Consider the following 18,314-nt stretch of genomic DNA (forward strand, 5'->3'; position numbering starts at 1 on the left):
AACAAACCCTCACACGGTGCAAAGCAGCACCAAAAAAGAGAAAGAAAAGCAAAAAAAACCAAAAAAACCCACAAAATACAAAACAGCTATACTCAGCGCAAAGCTCCCAAACAAAGGAATGAGAGCATTGTATGTACACACGTATTAACTCAGGAGACCCCCTCCAGGGCCCAGGGCTTGACAAATCTAACCATCCTGGTTAAACAAACACCCTAGTTAAGATAACTGACAAATCTATATCCAGATTACTCAAGTAGGGCTGCCATGTCTTATCAAAATGGTCTGTTGTGTGGTGTACCATGTTTGTAAATAAGTCCAAGGGAATGTGCTCCAGAATCAATTTCTGCATCCCAGCAAGCCCGGTGGGGTCTCAGACATTCAATTCATCAGAATATTCTTCCATGCACAATATGCGTAAGCAAATCTTTAACCTGGTTCAGAAATTGGAACAACTCTTTTCCCTCTGAAATTGTGCTCATTTAATTTTCTTAGTAAAAGTGAATGCAAATAATTGAATGTGAAAGGTAATTAATTAGATTCTGAAACTCCAGCTTTCTCCCAGTGATTTCACTGCTCTTGGTTTGAAAGATCAATTTTCTGCTAAGCAGTGTTTTATGTTAGCTATCAGTGTACAGTCTCTATTCTGTAGCACAGTTGTTTTTTTTTAATGGTCAGCTTGTTCTCAAATTAATTTACTTGAATTTATAATAAACAGATGTCATGTGTATATCATTTGGCAATTGTGTATTGTGAATTAATTTGTTCCTCTTCTGTTTTAGTAAGAGCAAAACTCTGAGGAACGAGTGAAGTTTATGCTACTTGTGTTAAGATTTCATTTAGCTATGAAGTGGAATGTATTTATTGAGTTTGCCCTGCAGATATGGTCCAAAGCGCCAGTGCAATCCATATTTGGTGGCTGAGCAAGAAGAACCAGGTGGTGCTGTAAAGCCTAGGACAGTGAAGCGTAGCCAAATTCAGGCTTGACATTTGCCATTCTGTATTGCTGCAGGGAAGAGAAAAATCTGCTTTTCCATATGTTTCTAGTTTATTTTTTGCCTGCAGTTTTGTCCAGATGGCACTGTGAACATTGTTTACTTTAAGAGGCTGTCCCAGATGTGGGTTTCATCCAGGGGCATTTTACAGTTGTCTGCCTCTTTCTAAGAATGTTTCAGAGTAATGGTAACATTTCCTTTCATATTATCTTTTTGATGTCTTGCAAATGAATTTTGCAGAGCTTAGTATCGCTTCCCAGGCCGAAGTTTAAAAATGCACAATGCATTGAAACTTTTTGAGATTTTATTCTAATTATCCATCATTTAGCACTTAAATTCTGAAAAGACCTAAACTTATTCAGTTTAGATAATTTCTTGAGGATAATTTTTATCTAAGTGGCAAATTTATGCTGAAATAAACTCTCCCCAAGTGTTATTGTACCAATATGAACAGTGAACCCTCTGGTCATAGTTGTTTCTACCGGTATGATACCAGTACTGTGGTGGTGTAAATATGGGCCTAGTCTGATAATCTATGTCCATTGCATAACTCTAGGCAATAAAAGATACTTGTTTGAGACTTGAAGTCACTTCACATCTGTGCAATTAATTTTTCAAGTGTGCAGCGAGTGCATTGGTATTGGTGTTAACTTTTCCGTTATTCTAGGTACTGAACACCAATAAAAATTAGATATTGCAATAAAATATGCTGGCTTTATGTGTACACCCTACACTTAAATTTCATGAGTAGTTTTGTTAAGTGCGAGGTTTCTCAGTAGATCCATGTCTAATACTAAGGCCAGTAGAGCAAGGCATCACTGAGGTTTAAATGAGTAAAAGATAAAATCATTTAAAGAAAGAAGCAATGTAAAGGCTAATTTTGTGCCTGAAAAAGGAGCAAAGATGAAGATATGTAAAGCGTTGCACTATTTTGCATAATACTTTTAGAAATGCAAAATAAACACAAAGCTAACATGGAGGTACAGAGAGCAATTAGAAAGCAAGTGGCATGTTGGCTTTCATTGCAAGAGAATTGGACGATAAAACTAAAGGTGGCTTGTATGATTGTGCAGAACTTTGCTGAAACCTGCCCTGAAGAAGTCTGTAATTCTAACCTCCATTTTTAGGGAAGGATGTGTATAAAAAGACTAGAAATAGAAATTGATTCTCTAGACTATTCCTATCCAAGTGTGGTCCCCTTCTGAGATTGAGTGTGAATTGGGTTCCTGGAGTCTGAAAAATGTAATGTAATCTTATTGAAGACAGAAGTTTGGAAGGCACTTGATAGAATTGACACTGAGACGTTGTTGTGCATGGCTGGGGAATTCAGAACACGGGCCCCACCTCAGGATAAGAAGATAATCATTTAAGGCTGAGATGATGAGAATGAATTTTTTCACCCGAATTATTGTGATTCTTTAAACATCTAAATTCTGGTGGATGCTTCATCATTGAATATACCTATAGCTCTAATAGATTTTTCATGCCAAAGAATCAAGGGATGTGTGGAGTGGTTTGGAAAGCAAAGAAGGAGCAGAAGATCAACCATAGTCATATTGAATGGTGGAGTGAATAAACAGTAAGCTATTTCTTAGCTTCAACTGATTCCTGAGGGAAAAAAGCATAAAGTGAAGTAGCAAGCCATCATGGAGAACAGCTTTGTTTGGGAAAATTGATTTTCGAATTAGATAAAAAAAGGGAGACTTGAGTTGATAGATGAATTGCATAATTAGAAACCCTTTCCTGTACTTCATGCATGTGAGGTATGATGGAAAATGATGTACATAACTGAAGCATTGATGTCTTCTGAAGATTTGTCTTTTTTTGTTTTCTCTGCCTTAATGGACAACTCAATGTGCTTCGTTTATGGTATTTAGTTAATTTCCAGTGTGTACCTGAATGGCTGTCACTGTTGACTGGTACCGAGAAGGTTCTGTTTCAAATAAGACAGGATGCAATGAATGATTGAATTTTGGATGAATTATTGGTTTAGGATTTCCTATTCCTGAGTGTTCTCTCTTCTCAATGATGTGCTTGTCTTTGAAGAAAGCCAAACCCATTTTTTTGTTTCATTGCACCATGTGTAGTATCCTGGGTAAGCTACATTCAAAGTTCCAAGATGATATCAAAACACATAAGTGAAGCCTTCAGGCTGTCTTTGTTGTGCTTTCTCATAAGAGCATAAGAGCATATTCCGTAGAATATTTGCTCAAGAAGAATCTTGTGCAAGTTGACTAGAAAATTATATGTGACAATAAAAGGATATTCTATTCTATTTGAAATATTTGACAAAAATTTGAAAACTTGAGCAGTGACTTTGGAGTGCAGGTTCATAGCTCCTTGAAAGTGGAGTCTCAGGTAGATAGGATAGTGAAGAAGGCGTTTGGTATGCTTTCCTTTATCAGTCAGAGTATTGAGTACAGGAGTTGGGAGGTCATATTGAGGCTGTACAGGACATTTGTCAGGCCACTTTTGGAATATTGCGTGCAATTCTGGTCTTCCTATCGGAAAGATGTTGTGAAACTTGAAAGGGTTCAGAAAAGATTGACAAGGATGTTGCCAGGGTTGGAGGATTTGAGCTATAGGGAGAGGTTGAATAGGCTAAGGCTGTTTTCCCTGGAGCGTCGGAAGCTCAAGGGTGACTTTATAGAGGTTTATAAAATCATGAGGGGCATGGATCGGATAAATATACAAAGTCTTTTCCCTGGGGTGGGGAGTCCAGATCTGGAGGGCACAGGTTTGGTGTGACAGTGGAAAGATATAAAAGAGAACTCGGGCAACTTTTTCACTGAGGGTGGTACATGTATGAAATGAATTGCCAGAGGAAGTGGTGGAGGATAGTATGATTGCAACATTTAAAAGGCATGTGGATGGGTACATGAAAAGGAAGGGTTTGGAGGGATATGGGCTGGGTGCTGGCAGGTGGGACTAGATTGGGTCGAGATATTTGGTCAGCATGGATGAGTTGGACCAAAGGGTCTGTTTGCATGCTGTACATCTCTATGATTGTATGACTGTATGTTGCATGGTGGTCTATGAAAGACCAAGAATATGAATGGATGTCGAAGGATTATGGGGGACCCTTAAAAGTGGGAATGTAGAACTCCAGTCTTTGAGGTATCAAGTATCTACTTATCGAGCTCATATTGCATTGAATTAGGATATTCATAAATAACTGTTTAGGCTACACATGCAAAAATTAAATTAAATCAGCTTTTTGATTCCCCATAAAATGGACACTATCCAAATTCAATGATTCGGCAAACACATTGGTATGTGACCCTGATTTTCAACTGGATGAAGAGTTCTTCCACTATGAGACAAATGCTAGAATTTGCCTGTATGAGTAACTACAGGCCAGTTAGCTTAACGTCTGTTATTTGGAAAATGTTAGAATCTGTTCTAAATGCTCTGCTGTTACAATCTTTAGAAGTACATACTGTGTTCAAGTAGAGTCGTTGTATCTTCACGAAGGAATAATCAAACCTGACAAATTTACTAGATTTGTTTGAGGATGTAATAAGCAAGATAGATAAAGGGGAAACAGGGAAGGTAATATGTTTGGATTTTTGGAAAACGCTTGGTAAGATGCCACACATTAGGTACTTAATAAGCTAAGGGCCCATAGTTTTCGGGAGTTGGGATAAGGGAAGCATTTTCAAATGACATCTGCAACTAGTGGTATACCACAGGGATCAGCGTTGGAGCCATGATTATTTACAATGTATCTTGATTTCATGAATGAGGAAAACGAATATCCAAGAGCAAGATTTGTAATGACACAAAAGTAATGGGAAAGCAAATGCTGAGGATGAGACAAATTCTGCGGTGTAGACAGGCAAGAAGCAGGATACGGAGAAGATGACATTTTGGTTCAACTTCTCCACCTCCTGACGCTGCTTGGCTTGCTGTGTTCTTCCCGCCTCCTGCCTGTCTACTTGGGATTTCAGCATCTGCAGTTTTTGTCTCTAACAAAATCTGTGGAGGCATAGACAAGTTGTGTGAGTGGGCAGAAACCTCGCAGATGGAATATTATGTGGGATGCTTTGGCATAAATAATGGAACACCTGAATATTATTTAAGTAGAGAAAGACTGCAGCAATGCACAGAACAGAGGGATAAACCACAAAAAGCTAGCATCTAATTTTGTAATGTAATAGCAAAGACAAATAGAATGTCAGTCTTTATTTCAAAATGAATGGCGTATGATGCCAGTTTTGCAAGAACTGTGCAAGGTAATAGTCGGACCACATTGTAAACGGTTTTGGGTTCTTTATTGAAAGGAAAATATATTGGCATTTGAGGCACAGAGAAGATTCACAAACTGATGCCAGGTATGGAGGAACTGCCTTATAAGGAGAAGTTAGGTACTTGTTGGAATATAGAAGACTGAGAGGCGACCTCATTGAAACAATAAAGATTCCTGGGAATTTGACAAGGTAGTTGCAGAAAGATTGTTTCCCCTTGGGAGAGTTTAGGACTAGAGTGCATAATCTCAGAATAAGACATTGAACATTTAAGACAGAGATGATTTATTTCTTCTCTGACTGTAGTGATCCTGTGGAATTATTTATTACAGAGGCTTTTGAGTCTGGATCACTAGTTATATTCAAAGCTGAGTTAGACAAATTTTTAATTCGTAACAGAACCAAGGGTTATAGTTATAGAAGCACCTGGTGATCATTCAGTTGCAAGAAGAAACTGAACCAATTTTGTAATTTAGTTTGGTGCCTGTCCTTGGATCCCATTGGTATTTAATTTTTGATCAGTTCAGCCATTTATGTCCTTGTGAAATAAAATTTATGTAGACTGCATCAAATTCATTGCCCAGGTCTCATTACCACCATAAAGTAGTTATCAGTCAGTCATGACCTTCCATTAACAGCAGTGCTCACTGCTGTTGATTTAGCTATGCCCTGTCCAATGACTTGATATTGTCTCTCAGAATGTTTTTCCAATTCTTTGCCCATCACACACATTAGATTAACTGGCTGGTTATTACTAATTTAATCCCCTTTCCTCCTCTTTTAAATCTTCTCACAGAATGTTGGCATTGCTGGCTAAGTCAGAATTTTTTTGTTGCCTGTCCCTCTGTGCCTTTGACAAGATGGTCATGGTGAACTGCCTCCTTGAACCACTGCAGTCAATAGGAGTGTGCATATCCCTCTGTCTTGTTGAGATGGGAGATCCAGCATTTTAACTTAATAACAGTGAAGGAACAGCAATATTGTTTCAAGTATGAATATAGTGTGGCTTGGAGAGGAACCTGGGTGTAGTGAGGCATCATTCTGACTACTGCCCTTGTCCTCGGTGGTGGCAGTCACATGTTTGGAAGGTGCTATTCAAGGAGTCTTGGAGAGTTTTAGCGTATCAAGTAAAGAAAGTCAGCATGAAGTTCTTGAGGGAAATCTTGGTTAACTAACTTGCTGGAGGCAGAAGAGGAAATTTGTTAAGGCAATACGTTGATGTGGCGTACGTAGACTTCTAAAGGGTATGTGATTCTGTGCCACACATTAGATATGAGTAAAGTCAGAGCTCATGGAGTTAAAAATGGCAATAGCAGCAGGGATATGAAATTAGCTGAGTGACAAGACACAAACATGGATGTTTTTGGGCTGAAGGATAATTTGTAGTGGAATTCTCTGAGAGTTAGTGCTAGGACCTTTGTTTTTCCTGATATATCAGAATGACCTAGAGCTTGGCAAACATGCATATGAAGCCAGACGGGGCTATTTGGCCTTTCAGCTGGGAGGAAGTGGGGACTGCAGATGCTGGCGATCAGAGTCGAGTGTAGTGCTGGGAAAGCACAGCTGGTCAGGCAGCATCAGAGGTGCAGGAGAGTCGATGATTTGGGCGTGAGCCCTTCATCAGGAATGAGGCTTGTGGGCCAAGGAGACTGAGCGATAAATGGGAAGATCATGGGGCTTGGGGGAAAAGGTAGCTGGGAAAGTGACATGTAGATATGAAGGTGGTCGGTCAGAGAGAAGGGTGAAGCAGATACGTGGGAAGGATGATGGACAGGTAAGACCATTCAAGAGGGTGGTGCCGAGTTGGAAAGTTGAGACTGGGCTAAGTTGGGGGAGGGGAAATGGAGAAACTGGTGAAATCCACTTTGATCTAGTGTGGTTGGAAGGTCCCAAGGCGAAAGATGAGGCATTCTTCCTCCAGGCATTGGGTGGTTAGGGTTTGGTGATGGAGGAGACCCAGGACCTACATGTCCCAAGCACCACACTAACCAACCTCACCGCCTTGTGGCTGAACATTTTAATCCCCCACCCACTCCACTAAGGACACGCAGGTCTGGGATTTACATAGTAATGAACCAAAACGTGCAACCCATTTTAAAAGATGAAAGACTTAACAGCAATCTAGGTTTGTTCAACATGTCATTTCAATTGTGTAACACTGTAATCTTTTGCTGTAAATTCTGTGTCTTATGGTCCTGCTCTACAGCTACCTGATTAAGGGGCAGCATTCCGAAAGGTAGTGCCTCCAAATAAAGTGGTGTGATTTTTAACTTTGTCCAAACCAGTCCAACACCTCCATATCACGATAAAAATCAGATAACTCTGACTAGTTCGGAGAGTTTAGTGTGGACCAGTCCAACACTGGCTCCTCCACATCATATTTCCTAATTGGCATTTTTTATCAAGTTAGGATACCTTTCATCTAGGCCTGGTATTTTATCTGCTTCAAGAATGCTAAATTCCTTACTGTTTCTCCGTCAGCATGGTTTTCCCATACCATCTATCTCATTTACTTGTACAAAAGACTTTCAAGATAAAGTCTGTACAATGCAATGCAAATAGAAAAGTTTAATCGAGCAATCCAATGGATTTATTTTATGTAAATAAGGTTCACCATTATTATATTCATTTTTATACATGCCAAAAAGAGTCTTTTTTTGTTAATTCTTTGATAAAATATATCATTATTTCCTACTTTCCAACTTAAGTCATTACGTTATGTACCCTTATACTGTGGCTTCCAAAACCTATTAAATTCTTCGATTTTTAACATGGCTTTTATATTTGATTTGCAGTGCTCATTAGTACTTAACAATCTAGTTGCCAACTGTTCTGATTTGTTGGTTACAGTTACTTTGGCATCATAGAAATTGCGAAATATTGCATTCATCCAGCCAAGTCCATGAATTCCTGTAGGCTAGGATTTAATAATGCCCAACTCCTCCTTGCCCACTCAACTCTTAAGTGATATGGCAAATAGATTAGTTAGGTCTCCATGCTGGTTGCACTTATTGCTGGGAAATTTCAGACATCTGTGTGGTTTTCTAGTCATAATCAAAGAGTGCTTCCTTTTGCAGCTGGGACCAAAACAACAGATCTTGCGCTGGCGGCAAAAAAACTTTCAGCTGTCATCTGTGATCACAGATGACTGCAACTGTGTTCACAACTGAATACTTAATTCTAATGAGACCATAAGTATTTATACACTGTTTAGAATATATGTATGGTTGTACAAAAGTAATCATTCTAATTTGTAATTGCAACATCTAACTCTTGAATATATTTGTTAAATTTTTAACAAAAGTATCTCAGGAACGTAAACAAAGTAAGATATTTGGGGCTACAGGTAATTAATGATCTGTTTGTCTAAAATATTCCTAAGATCATGCCCAAGCTCCATGTTGTTTATTAGGTAGTTGCAGAAACTTAGGATGGTCAGCTACTTAATTTGCTTGCATCTGAAGTGAATTGTTTAATTTTCTTGATATCACTTCTTGAGGAGATAGAAATATGAAAGTGGCTGTATGGAAATATATCCGTATCTTATTGTTTCTTCTGTCATGACATTCTGCATTCCAGTTCCAGTTTCAAATGTAAAATATTTCACTTGATAGGCAAATTAATTGCTATATATTCTGAAAATCATTCTACATGTGGAGAGCAATAAAATATTGCCATATGTAAGTGTGACCATGTTAAGGCAGGGGATTAATGGGGAAAATCCTTATTATTTTGAACAAAAATTCTAGATATGCTCAATATTTTTGACTACATAAGTGTGTCACTTCTCCACAAAAAACCTAATGCAAATATTTACAAATACTGTGGAAAAAATATTGCCTATATTTGAATCTTTTTACAGGTTTGAATTCAAAATTAATGAAGGTTTTGGATGAAAATTCAGATAGCAATGAAACAGAAAGAGGAAAACATATGATCAACAATGTAGCTGTTCCTGTCAAAGGCCTGTGCAATTTAGGAAATACCTGCTTCTTTAATGCTGTTATGCAAGTAAGAAAGTGAAACAAAATACTTCCCTTTTGTATATGTTCCTAGCTTGTTCACATTTTTGTTTTGCTTCCATTTCATGCCTCTATAATAGAGAGTCTGGAACAACGTCACTGATCAAGAGGGGAGGAAGTATGAAACAGGGGACTACACACCAGATAGCCTGACATCAATCATTGTGAAAGTTTGAACCTATTATTTGGGAAATTTTAACAATGTAATTAGAAAAGTGTAGCAGAAATAGGTCAAGTCAACATTATTTTACAAAAGCAAACTCCTGTTGGATTAATTTATGAGAATGTTTTGAGAATGTAACTTGTTTGGTAAACAAACTAGTACCAATGGATGTAGAATACTTGGATTTCCAAAGGCATTCATTAAGATGCCAGTGAAAGGGTAATGTACAAGATAAGGGGTCGTGGTGTTTGGTTTTATAAATGTGTGGATAGAGGATTGTTTATTGGACAGGAAGCAGAGGATAAATAGGACATTTTCAAGTTGACAGGCTTGACTGCATGGAATATCACAAGGAGCAATGGTGGGCCCTCAGCTATTTGCAATCTATATTCATGACTTCAATGAAGAGTCAGAGAATAATGATACAAAGCTGGATAGGAATGCCAGCTGTGAGGAGGACACAATGCATCAAAGAGATCTGGACCAGCTTATTGAGTGCCAGATGGAGCATAATGTGAGGAAGCATGAGATTATTCACTTTGATCATAAGAATAGAAAAGGAGAATTTTTTTATATACCTTGAAAGTTTGTACTCCTGAAAGGAGCTGAGGAAGTTCACATACAGATACAGCTAACAATTAAGAAAGTGATTTACATGTAAGCCTTTATTTGAAGATAGGAGTACAAAAATTATAACTCCGTGCTAGAACTGTATCTGACTTTGGTCAGATCGCACCTAGAATACTATTATATTCATAGTTAAAGAAGGATGCACTTGCATTGAAGGACGTACAGCAGACGTTCTCTAGATTGGTCTTTGGGATGAGGGCATTGCCCTGTTATGAAAGGTTGAGTAAATTAGGTCATTATTCTCTGCATTTTAGAAGAATGGGAGATGATCTCATTGGGCCATTCCTGGTTAGGAAGCAGCTTGATAGGGTAGACCTTGAGGCTTTATTATCCCTGACAGGTGCATCTGGAACAATCGGATACAGTTTCAGGTTAAGTGAGTATTCATTTTGGACTAAAATGAAGAGAAATGTCTTCATAGAGTCATAGAGTCAAAGAGTCATACTGCACAGAAATGTAGCCTTCGGTACAACTTGTCAAAGATGACCAGATATCCTAAAATGAACTAATCCCAGTTTTCTGCTTTTGGCCCAAATCCATCAAAACCTTTCCTATTCATGTATCTGTTCAAATGTCTTTTAAATGTTGTAATTGTGCCCACCTGTACCATTTTTCTTTGGCAGCTCATTCCATATATGCACCACCCTCTGTGTAAAACAAGTTGCCCTTAGATCCCTTTTAAATAATTCCCCTCTCACCTTAAACCTATGTCCTCTAGTTTTGGATTACCTTAGGAAAAAGACCTTGACTACTCATCTATGCCCCTTATGATTTCATAAATTTCTATAAGGTCACCCCTCAGCCTCTGATACTTAAGGTTAAAAAAAAATCCCAGCATATCCAGTATTTCCTTCCAGCTCAAACCCCCCCAGTCCCAGCAACATCCTTGTAAATTTTTTTTTCTGTACCATTGCTAGTTTACAAACATCCTTCCTATAGCATGGCAACCAGAATTGTAAGAAGTATTCTAAAAGTGGCTTCAATAATATCCTGTGTAGCTACAACATGACATCCCAACTCCAATAACTAGTGCTCTGATCTATGAGGGCAAGTGTGCCAAGCTCCTCCTTCACCACTCTGCAAGAAACTATGAACTTGCACCCCTAGGTCCACTGTTCAACAGCACTCACCCAGGCCCTAACATTAACTGTAAGTCCTACCTTGGTTTGCCTTACCAAAATGCAACACTTGCATTTATCTAAATTAAAATCCATCTGCCACTTCTTGGCCCATTGGCCCGTCTAATGAAGATCTTGCTGTACACTTAGAACACAGTGCATCATACCACCAATTTTGGTATCATTCACAAACCTATTAACCATACCTCGTATATTCTCATCAAAATCTCACTCAAAAGATTGAATCTTTGGAATTCTCTAGTTCAGAGGGTTGTGAATATACTGTCATTGAATAAGGCTAAAATGGATATAAAAAATAAGAAACAAAAAACGCATAGATCACAACATACATTGGAAAAAGTCAAAACTTGTTTCCAAATGAAGCTTTAAGTTAATGTATCAGGAAGTAGAAAATACACTGTCATCTAAATTTATAAGTAATTGAACTATATTATCAGTAACATTTCTTTGACCTTGAGCTTAACTCAAATGTGCAAAAATAAACCTCATAAAACATTGAAATTTTTTTTACCAGAATGCAATAATTAAGTTTCTTTTTTTATTCATCCTGTTGAAATTTTTGGTTATATAAAATTTTGCTTATGGAGTGTTGTCATTTTTTTTTCAGAATATGGCTCAAACCCACATGCTTAGTGATCTTATGCATGAGATGAAAGAGAAAGGGACAAAGCTGAAGATTTGTCCACCCGCTGACTCAAATTTGGTAAGTGATGAACTTGTCATACAGCATATTACTTCAATTCAGTGTGCACAGATGGCTGAAATTGAACTAAGCTCGATTCGTAGATCAGGGGTAAGAATACTCTGAAGCACCTTGTGATCCTTTATTGGCATTGGTGTACATTATGAGTTGACACCAGATTATTTTTGTTCCAAATACTGTGTAAAGCCAGGAATAATGTTCTCGATTAGTAACACCTTCGTTTGTGATATCCTACTTTTTTTTCATTATTAGTTTGTTTGTCTACACAGGAATAATTTTAACTGACGTGTTATTCTAAATTTTGTCTTTTTCAAATGCAATTTCCGAAAACAGTAGATTAATCAAAGGTGAATTATATTCAATTTTTATTAATGCAATCATTGTTAAAATTTGAATAGAAGTTCTGAAAAGCTTGTCATTGTTTTTGTATGCTTTTGTTTTGTGTTTAGTATTAAATCACTCAACTATTTAGCTTTCTTAATTGTTCTCCACTTTCTTTTTGTCCCTGCTGTGTAACAACTCGTGCTGACTAATGTGTTCCAAGATATGGATTTCAAATCAATCAATGACCTTCAATCACTGAAATCTGTGCAACAACATTTACATCATGCCAATGAAAAATGCTTTAAAATGCCAGCTGCCTAGGTACAAAAAGCTATCCAGGAGAATAACTATTCAGGAGAAAAATGAGAAAAACAATCCAATCACAAATAAATGCAATGAAATTCCACGAGATCCTTAGTTATCAACATTTTTCTGCATGACTAGGACTTGACATTTTCATATGCTATTTATTAAGAGTGAGAAAGTTAAGTCAAGTTTCCGGAGTCAGGAAACCAGAGACAAGTTCACCGAGTATGACATGGCCAATAGCATTGCCCAATATTAACCAACAATAGTTTACAAGAACAAAATCCCAGGAATATTGGAAATATTAAATATAAATAGAAAATGCTGCCAGCATTTAGCAAATCAGTCAGCGTCTATGATGACGCAAGCAGAGTTTACTTCTTAGGTTGATGATCTGCCATTGGAACTGAGCAAAGTTGGAAATGTAATAATGGAGGGAGAGAACAAAAGGCAAGGTCTGTGATAGGGTCAACAGGGGGAAAATTAAATGATAGTTGGTGGCACAAGAAACCGGTAAAAGAACAAGTAAAGAAACAAAGATGTGTCAAGAGGAGCTATGAATGATGAAATAATGAAAGTTGTTATGTGGAAGCAGGAACAAGAGAAAATGAGACAACAGCTAAAACCTTTTTAAAAATGGCAAACTGAATGGGGGAGCATAGGAGCAGAAGTAGACCTTTGAACCCCACAAGCTGAAAACAAAAAATGCTGGACTGAAGTCAGTCTAGCCCCAGTTGAGAAACTTGATTTCACATCATCCTTGCTTTGTTTGTACGTCACTTTTAATCTATGCCTTCTCATTATTTTTTCTTCAATGCACAGGAACAGCTTCTCCCTATCTACTTTGTCCAGCCCGGTCACACATTTGAAAGCCTCTATCACATCTCCTGTCAGCTTTCTTCTCAAAGAAGAACAGTCCCCACTTCTCCAATCTATCAACTGAAGTTTCTAACTTCTGGAATCATTCTTTTAAATCACTGTGCATTCTTTCCGATGCATTTCACATCCTTCCTTCAATGTGGCGTCTATAACTGTACACAGTATTGCAGCTGAAGTGTCTTGTACAGGCTCAACATTACCTTCTTGCTCTTGTACTATATGCCCCTATTAATAAAGGCAAAAAACCTCTTCTTTATTAACTGCTGTCTCCCTCTGCTCCTGCACATCCTTTAGAATTGTATCCCATATTTTATATTCACTGTTTTTCAAACCAAAGTGTATCACCTCGTACTTGGCTGCATTGAACTGCATCTGCAACCTACCTACGTACTCCACCAACTTGTCCTTTTGGAACTCCACATTGTGTTCTTCACACTTTCCAATTCTTCCAAGTACGGTTTCATATAAAAAGCTTTGAAGTTATCCCTTGCACACCAAGATTCAGATCATTAATATATTTCAAGAAAAGATAGGGTCCCGATACTGCCCCTTGGGGAAATGCATTACAAATCATCCTCCAGCCTGAAAAGTATTCGTTGCTTGTTACTCTTGTCCTTTCAGTCAACTAATTTTATGTCCACTCTAGTTCTGCTCCTGATAATATTTTGTATTCATGTTGATAATTATTTAGCCAAGTTGTTTGCAGATCAGAATTCCAGAGGGAATTAGGTTACTAGCTGAAAAGGAAGAATGTGAGGATATTACACTTGGTGAATTGCTCTTTTGGAGAGTTGGTGAAGACATGGCAAGATGAATGACAATCACCTGGATGGTAAAAATTCTGTGCTTCTGTAAATTATAATCCAAAGTGTATCTTCATATGTCTTTTCAGCGGTAGACCTGGGTGACATTTTTTAATAGAATCCTTAAAGTGTCGAAGCAGGCCATTTGGCCCATTGAGTCTATACCCACCCTCCAAAGAGCATCCCTGTAATCCTGCATTTCCCATAGTTAACCAACCTACCCTGCACATTCCTGAATACTATGGGACAACTTAGCATGGTCAATCCACCTAATCTGCAATTTTTTGGACTGTGGGAGGAAACCAGAGCACCTAGAGGATACCCATGCAGACAACGGGAGAACATGCAAACTCCACACAGTCACCTGAGGTTAAAATCGAACCCGGGTCCCTGGTGCTGTGAGGCAGCTGTGCCAACCACTAGGCCACCATACTACCTTCTGAGCCACCGTGCCGCCCTATATATTTATTGGATCTCCTCTTCTTAGAAGGATTTTCCATAACGTAGGAAATGGATTGCCTAGTTCTTTGACTAAACTAGTGGGTTAAAGTCAGCCTGATATTACCAACCTTACAAGAACTTCTAGAGCCTTGGCACGTGTTTTCTCCCCTCGATCAACTTAAGATTCATAGAATCCCTACAATGTGGAAACAGGTCATTTGACTCCACTGTCCACATCTACTCTCCGAAGAGCATCCAATACAGACTCAACCCTCTACCTTATCCCTGGAACCCTGCATTTCCATTGGCTGATCCAATTAACCTACATATCCCTGTACGCTACTGGCAATTTAGCATGGACAATCCACCTAATCTGCACAATGTTGAACTGCGGGAGGAAGCCGGAGCACGAGGAGAACGGGCAAACTCCAAACAGACAGACACGTGAGGTTGGAGTTGGACCTGGGTCCGTGATGCTGTCAGGCAGAAGTGTTAACCACTTACCCACATTCCCCCTAATTAATCCCACCACTTCCTGGAACCATCACATCTCCCACCTTTAAACCAATTTGCAGGACTTCATTATTTGTGTTTGCAACTTGTTAGTTGTTTATCCTTAGAATTGCTCATCAAGCTTGCTAATAAGCTGCTTATAATGGCTAGCTAGTCTGACTATTCTCCGTTCCATGCTCACTAACTTGAATGTAAATTTGAAGTTTAAATTAGTTAATCAAGAGTTGTATTCAATGTATCTTTACTTTCATTTGTTTATCATCCATAACCCCTCAAGGCAGAAATGCCATGGTGTAGAGTAGGTTTAGTGTTGTGTAACAGGGAAAAGCAGCTTGCAATATTTGGCAATTTTTGATTGTTTTGAAATGTCTTTCACTCTTGTGGAGCATGCTTTTGCATGAAATTTGGGCAGTTCTTCCGTTTAATAGCATTACAACAAGCTGTACAGCAATAATCTGTATTCTTACATTATATGGTAAGAAAGTGTTTCCCCTGGCTTTGGAATGAGAGGTCACAATCTTGGAATTTCAGATAGCAATTAGGAATTAATCCTTGACTGAGGTTCTTGGAATCTTTTATCCAGAGAGCTGTGAATCCTTAGTTGTAGGATACTGACGGAACTAAGTGTGAGAACATATAACTGAGCTGGAAGATTAGCCTGATTACATTGAGTGGTGGAATGTTTTCAAAGGGCTGAATGTCTAACTCTTAAAACTTAATTTCTCTTTGACACACACACACACACACACACACACACACACACACACTAGATTTTATGTTACTCATTAAGTGTTTGTAATATACAATGTATGTAAAAATGAAAGTAGAATGAGGATATTGCATGAATGATTCTTCTCCCCTTTTCCTTCATGTACAGGATCCATTGATGATAACACTTCCTAGCCCTGGATTATTGACATCAGCCGTTTATTTATTGCTTCACAGTATGAAAGAAGCAGGAAATGGGCCGTTGGTTCCGAGAGCACTTTTCAGTCAGTTATGTCAGAAGTAAGTCTATTGTTGTAGTCAATATATGTACTTTCTAAAGAACATCATAAGCAAATTAATTACTTTTTAAGTGCAGTCATAATTACTTAAACAATTGTAGCAGTCAATTTCAGTATTATAAGATTCAACAAAATATTTCAGCTATGTTACAAGTTAATTTATTTTTGATTGAGTTTGAGGAAGTTTTGTTTCTATGACACTGAGGAAAATGGTTTTCAAGCAGTCATGAAGTAACGTATTTTAACTTTTACACAAGGCTTAGTTTCAACCTGTCATCAGAAGGATTGCAATCTGAGCTTGATAAACGCTGAGCACATTGGATATAACACAATAACTGAGGTCTAAAAATAACCCAATTTTAATGCTAAAGATCTATGCTCCAGAAATAACCAGATTTATAGTCAATTTGGTCCTTTGCAAACACTATAATAATTTCTGCCTGACAAATCTTTTTTGTCAATTATAATGACGGCTGGTGGAGAGAACCTAAGCAATGCATTCTGACCTTCAAACGCAGGATAGATCCAATCCAGCCAGTTACTAATCATCAAACTACTCTCAGTCATTAGCAAAGTGATGGAATTATTGTCATTAGTACTACTCAGCAACACTTACTCAATTTTAGCTTGCACAGTTTGGATTTAACCATTGCCTTCAGTTGTTTCTTGATATTATGTGGAGTAAATCAAATTGGTTGAAGATTGGCATCTGTGACTTTGAGGACCACAGGAGGCAGTCGAGATGGGGAATCGATCTGGGAAAGTATGTTCTGGTTTTCAAGGGAATGCATTGAAGATTTACCAGTTTGATTCGTCTAATGGCAGGACTGATATCTGAAGAGAGACTGGATCAGTTCAGACTATATTCACTGGAGTTCAGAAGAACAAGGTGAAATCTTGTTGAAACTTATAAAATTCTAACCAGACCGGACATAGTAAATGCAGGAAGGATGCACATGATGACTAAGCAGTCCAGATCCATGGATCACAGTCTAAGACAATGGGTAGGCCATTTAGGACTGAGACAAGAAATTTCTTCACATAGAAAATGGTGAGCCTATGGAATTCTCTACCATGGAAAGTAGTAAAAGCCAAAACATTGTCTAATTTCAAAAACGAAATAGATCTAGTTCTCGGGGCTAAAGAGTCAAAGTGGCACAGGGAGAAAGCAGAAACAGAGTGCTGAATAATATTGAATAGCTTGAATGGAGCAGACTTGAAGGGCTGAATGGTCTATTTGTGCATCTATTTTCTATTTGTCTATAAACACATACCTATCGGTGTTTCACTCTGAAATTAAGCTTGGAATGGACCACAGAAAAAGAGAGGGCTCCTGAATCTCTGATTTCCTTCAACCTTTCGCCTTTCATGTAAAAATTCGTTTTAGCGAATTTATGTAAGGCAAACCCTTGTAAGCACAAAGACTTGAAGTGAAATATATAATTACCTTTCTTTACTTTTCTATTTAAGAAACCTCTGAACATAACAGCATGTCTCTATCTGCTACATTGGCAGAAGCTTCAAGCATTAATTGCTTTGTATGTATAAGCCCAGTTTGCATCTTTGCGTACGATTTTTATTTTCATTTATTGCTTTGTGCACAAAGCTGAGAGGGTTTTCTTGCACATGATTGTTACCGTTATAGGGATCAGTGATGGTGGATCATATCATCCACAGTTGACAGCAAGGTTGTCAGAAGTTAACGTCTAGCAGGACTATTCAAAATGGTAAGGTCAGAGGGGAGGAATCCAGAAACAATCCAAAATAAGCCCTCAACAGCGATTCAAACGAAGGATATCAATGACTGTGATGTGGATGAAGGCTGCAGCAACAGGCAGATCCCCAGTCATCCCCAGTGGTTTCCTTGCCACTGGAACATCCACAGTATCCCCACCCTCAATAATTGGGGAGCCCAACAAATCAGCTCAAACAGTAGCACTGAAGTATTTGCAACAGTCTTCAGCCAGTGGTGCTGTGTGGATAATCCATCTTGTCGCTCTGCAGAGGTCCCGGCATCACAGTGCTGGTCTTCAGTCAATTTGATTCACTCGTCGTGATATGAAGAAACGGCTGGAGGCATTGGGCACTGCAAAGACCATGCGGTCTCTCATTATTCTGGCAATAGTCCTGAATGTGTTCTGTAGA

General features: G+C 38.3%; 1 protein-coding gene across 3 annotated transcripts in view; it reads left to right on the forward strand.

Annotated features, from left to right (window-relative positions):
* Positions 1-18,314, forward strand: part of usp45 (ubiquitin specific peptidase 45) — a 158,454-nt gene that overhangs the window by 58,751 nt on the left and 81,389 nt on the right. For all 3 annotated transcript variants that reach the window (XM_060850186.1, XM_060850193.1, XM_060850202.1), the window contains 3 exons: positions 9,102-9,250; positions 11,801-11,896; positions 16,040-16,170. In XM_060850186.1, coding sequence (XP_060706169.1) covers positions 9,102-9,250; positions 11,801-11,896; positions 16,040-16,170 — 376 coding nt within the window. The remainder of the gene's footprint in view (positions 1-9,101; positions 9,251-11,800; positions 11,897-16,039; positions 16,171-18,314) is intronic.

The sequence above is a fragment of the Hemiscyllium ocellatum genome, chromosome 3 (assembly GCF_020745735.1).
Source record: "Hemiscyllium ocellatum isolate sHemOce1 chromosome 3, sHemOce1.pat.X.cur, whole genome shotgun sequence".
In the NCBI taxonomy this organism is placed as follows: domain Eukaryota; kingdom Metazoa; phylum Chordata; class Chondrichthyes; order Orectolobiformes; family Hemiscylliidae; genus Hemiscyllium; species Hemiscyllium ocellatum.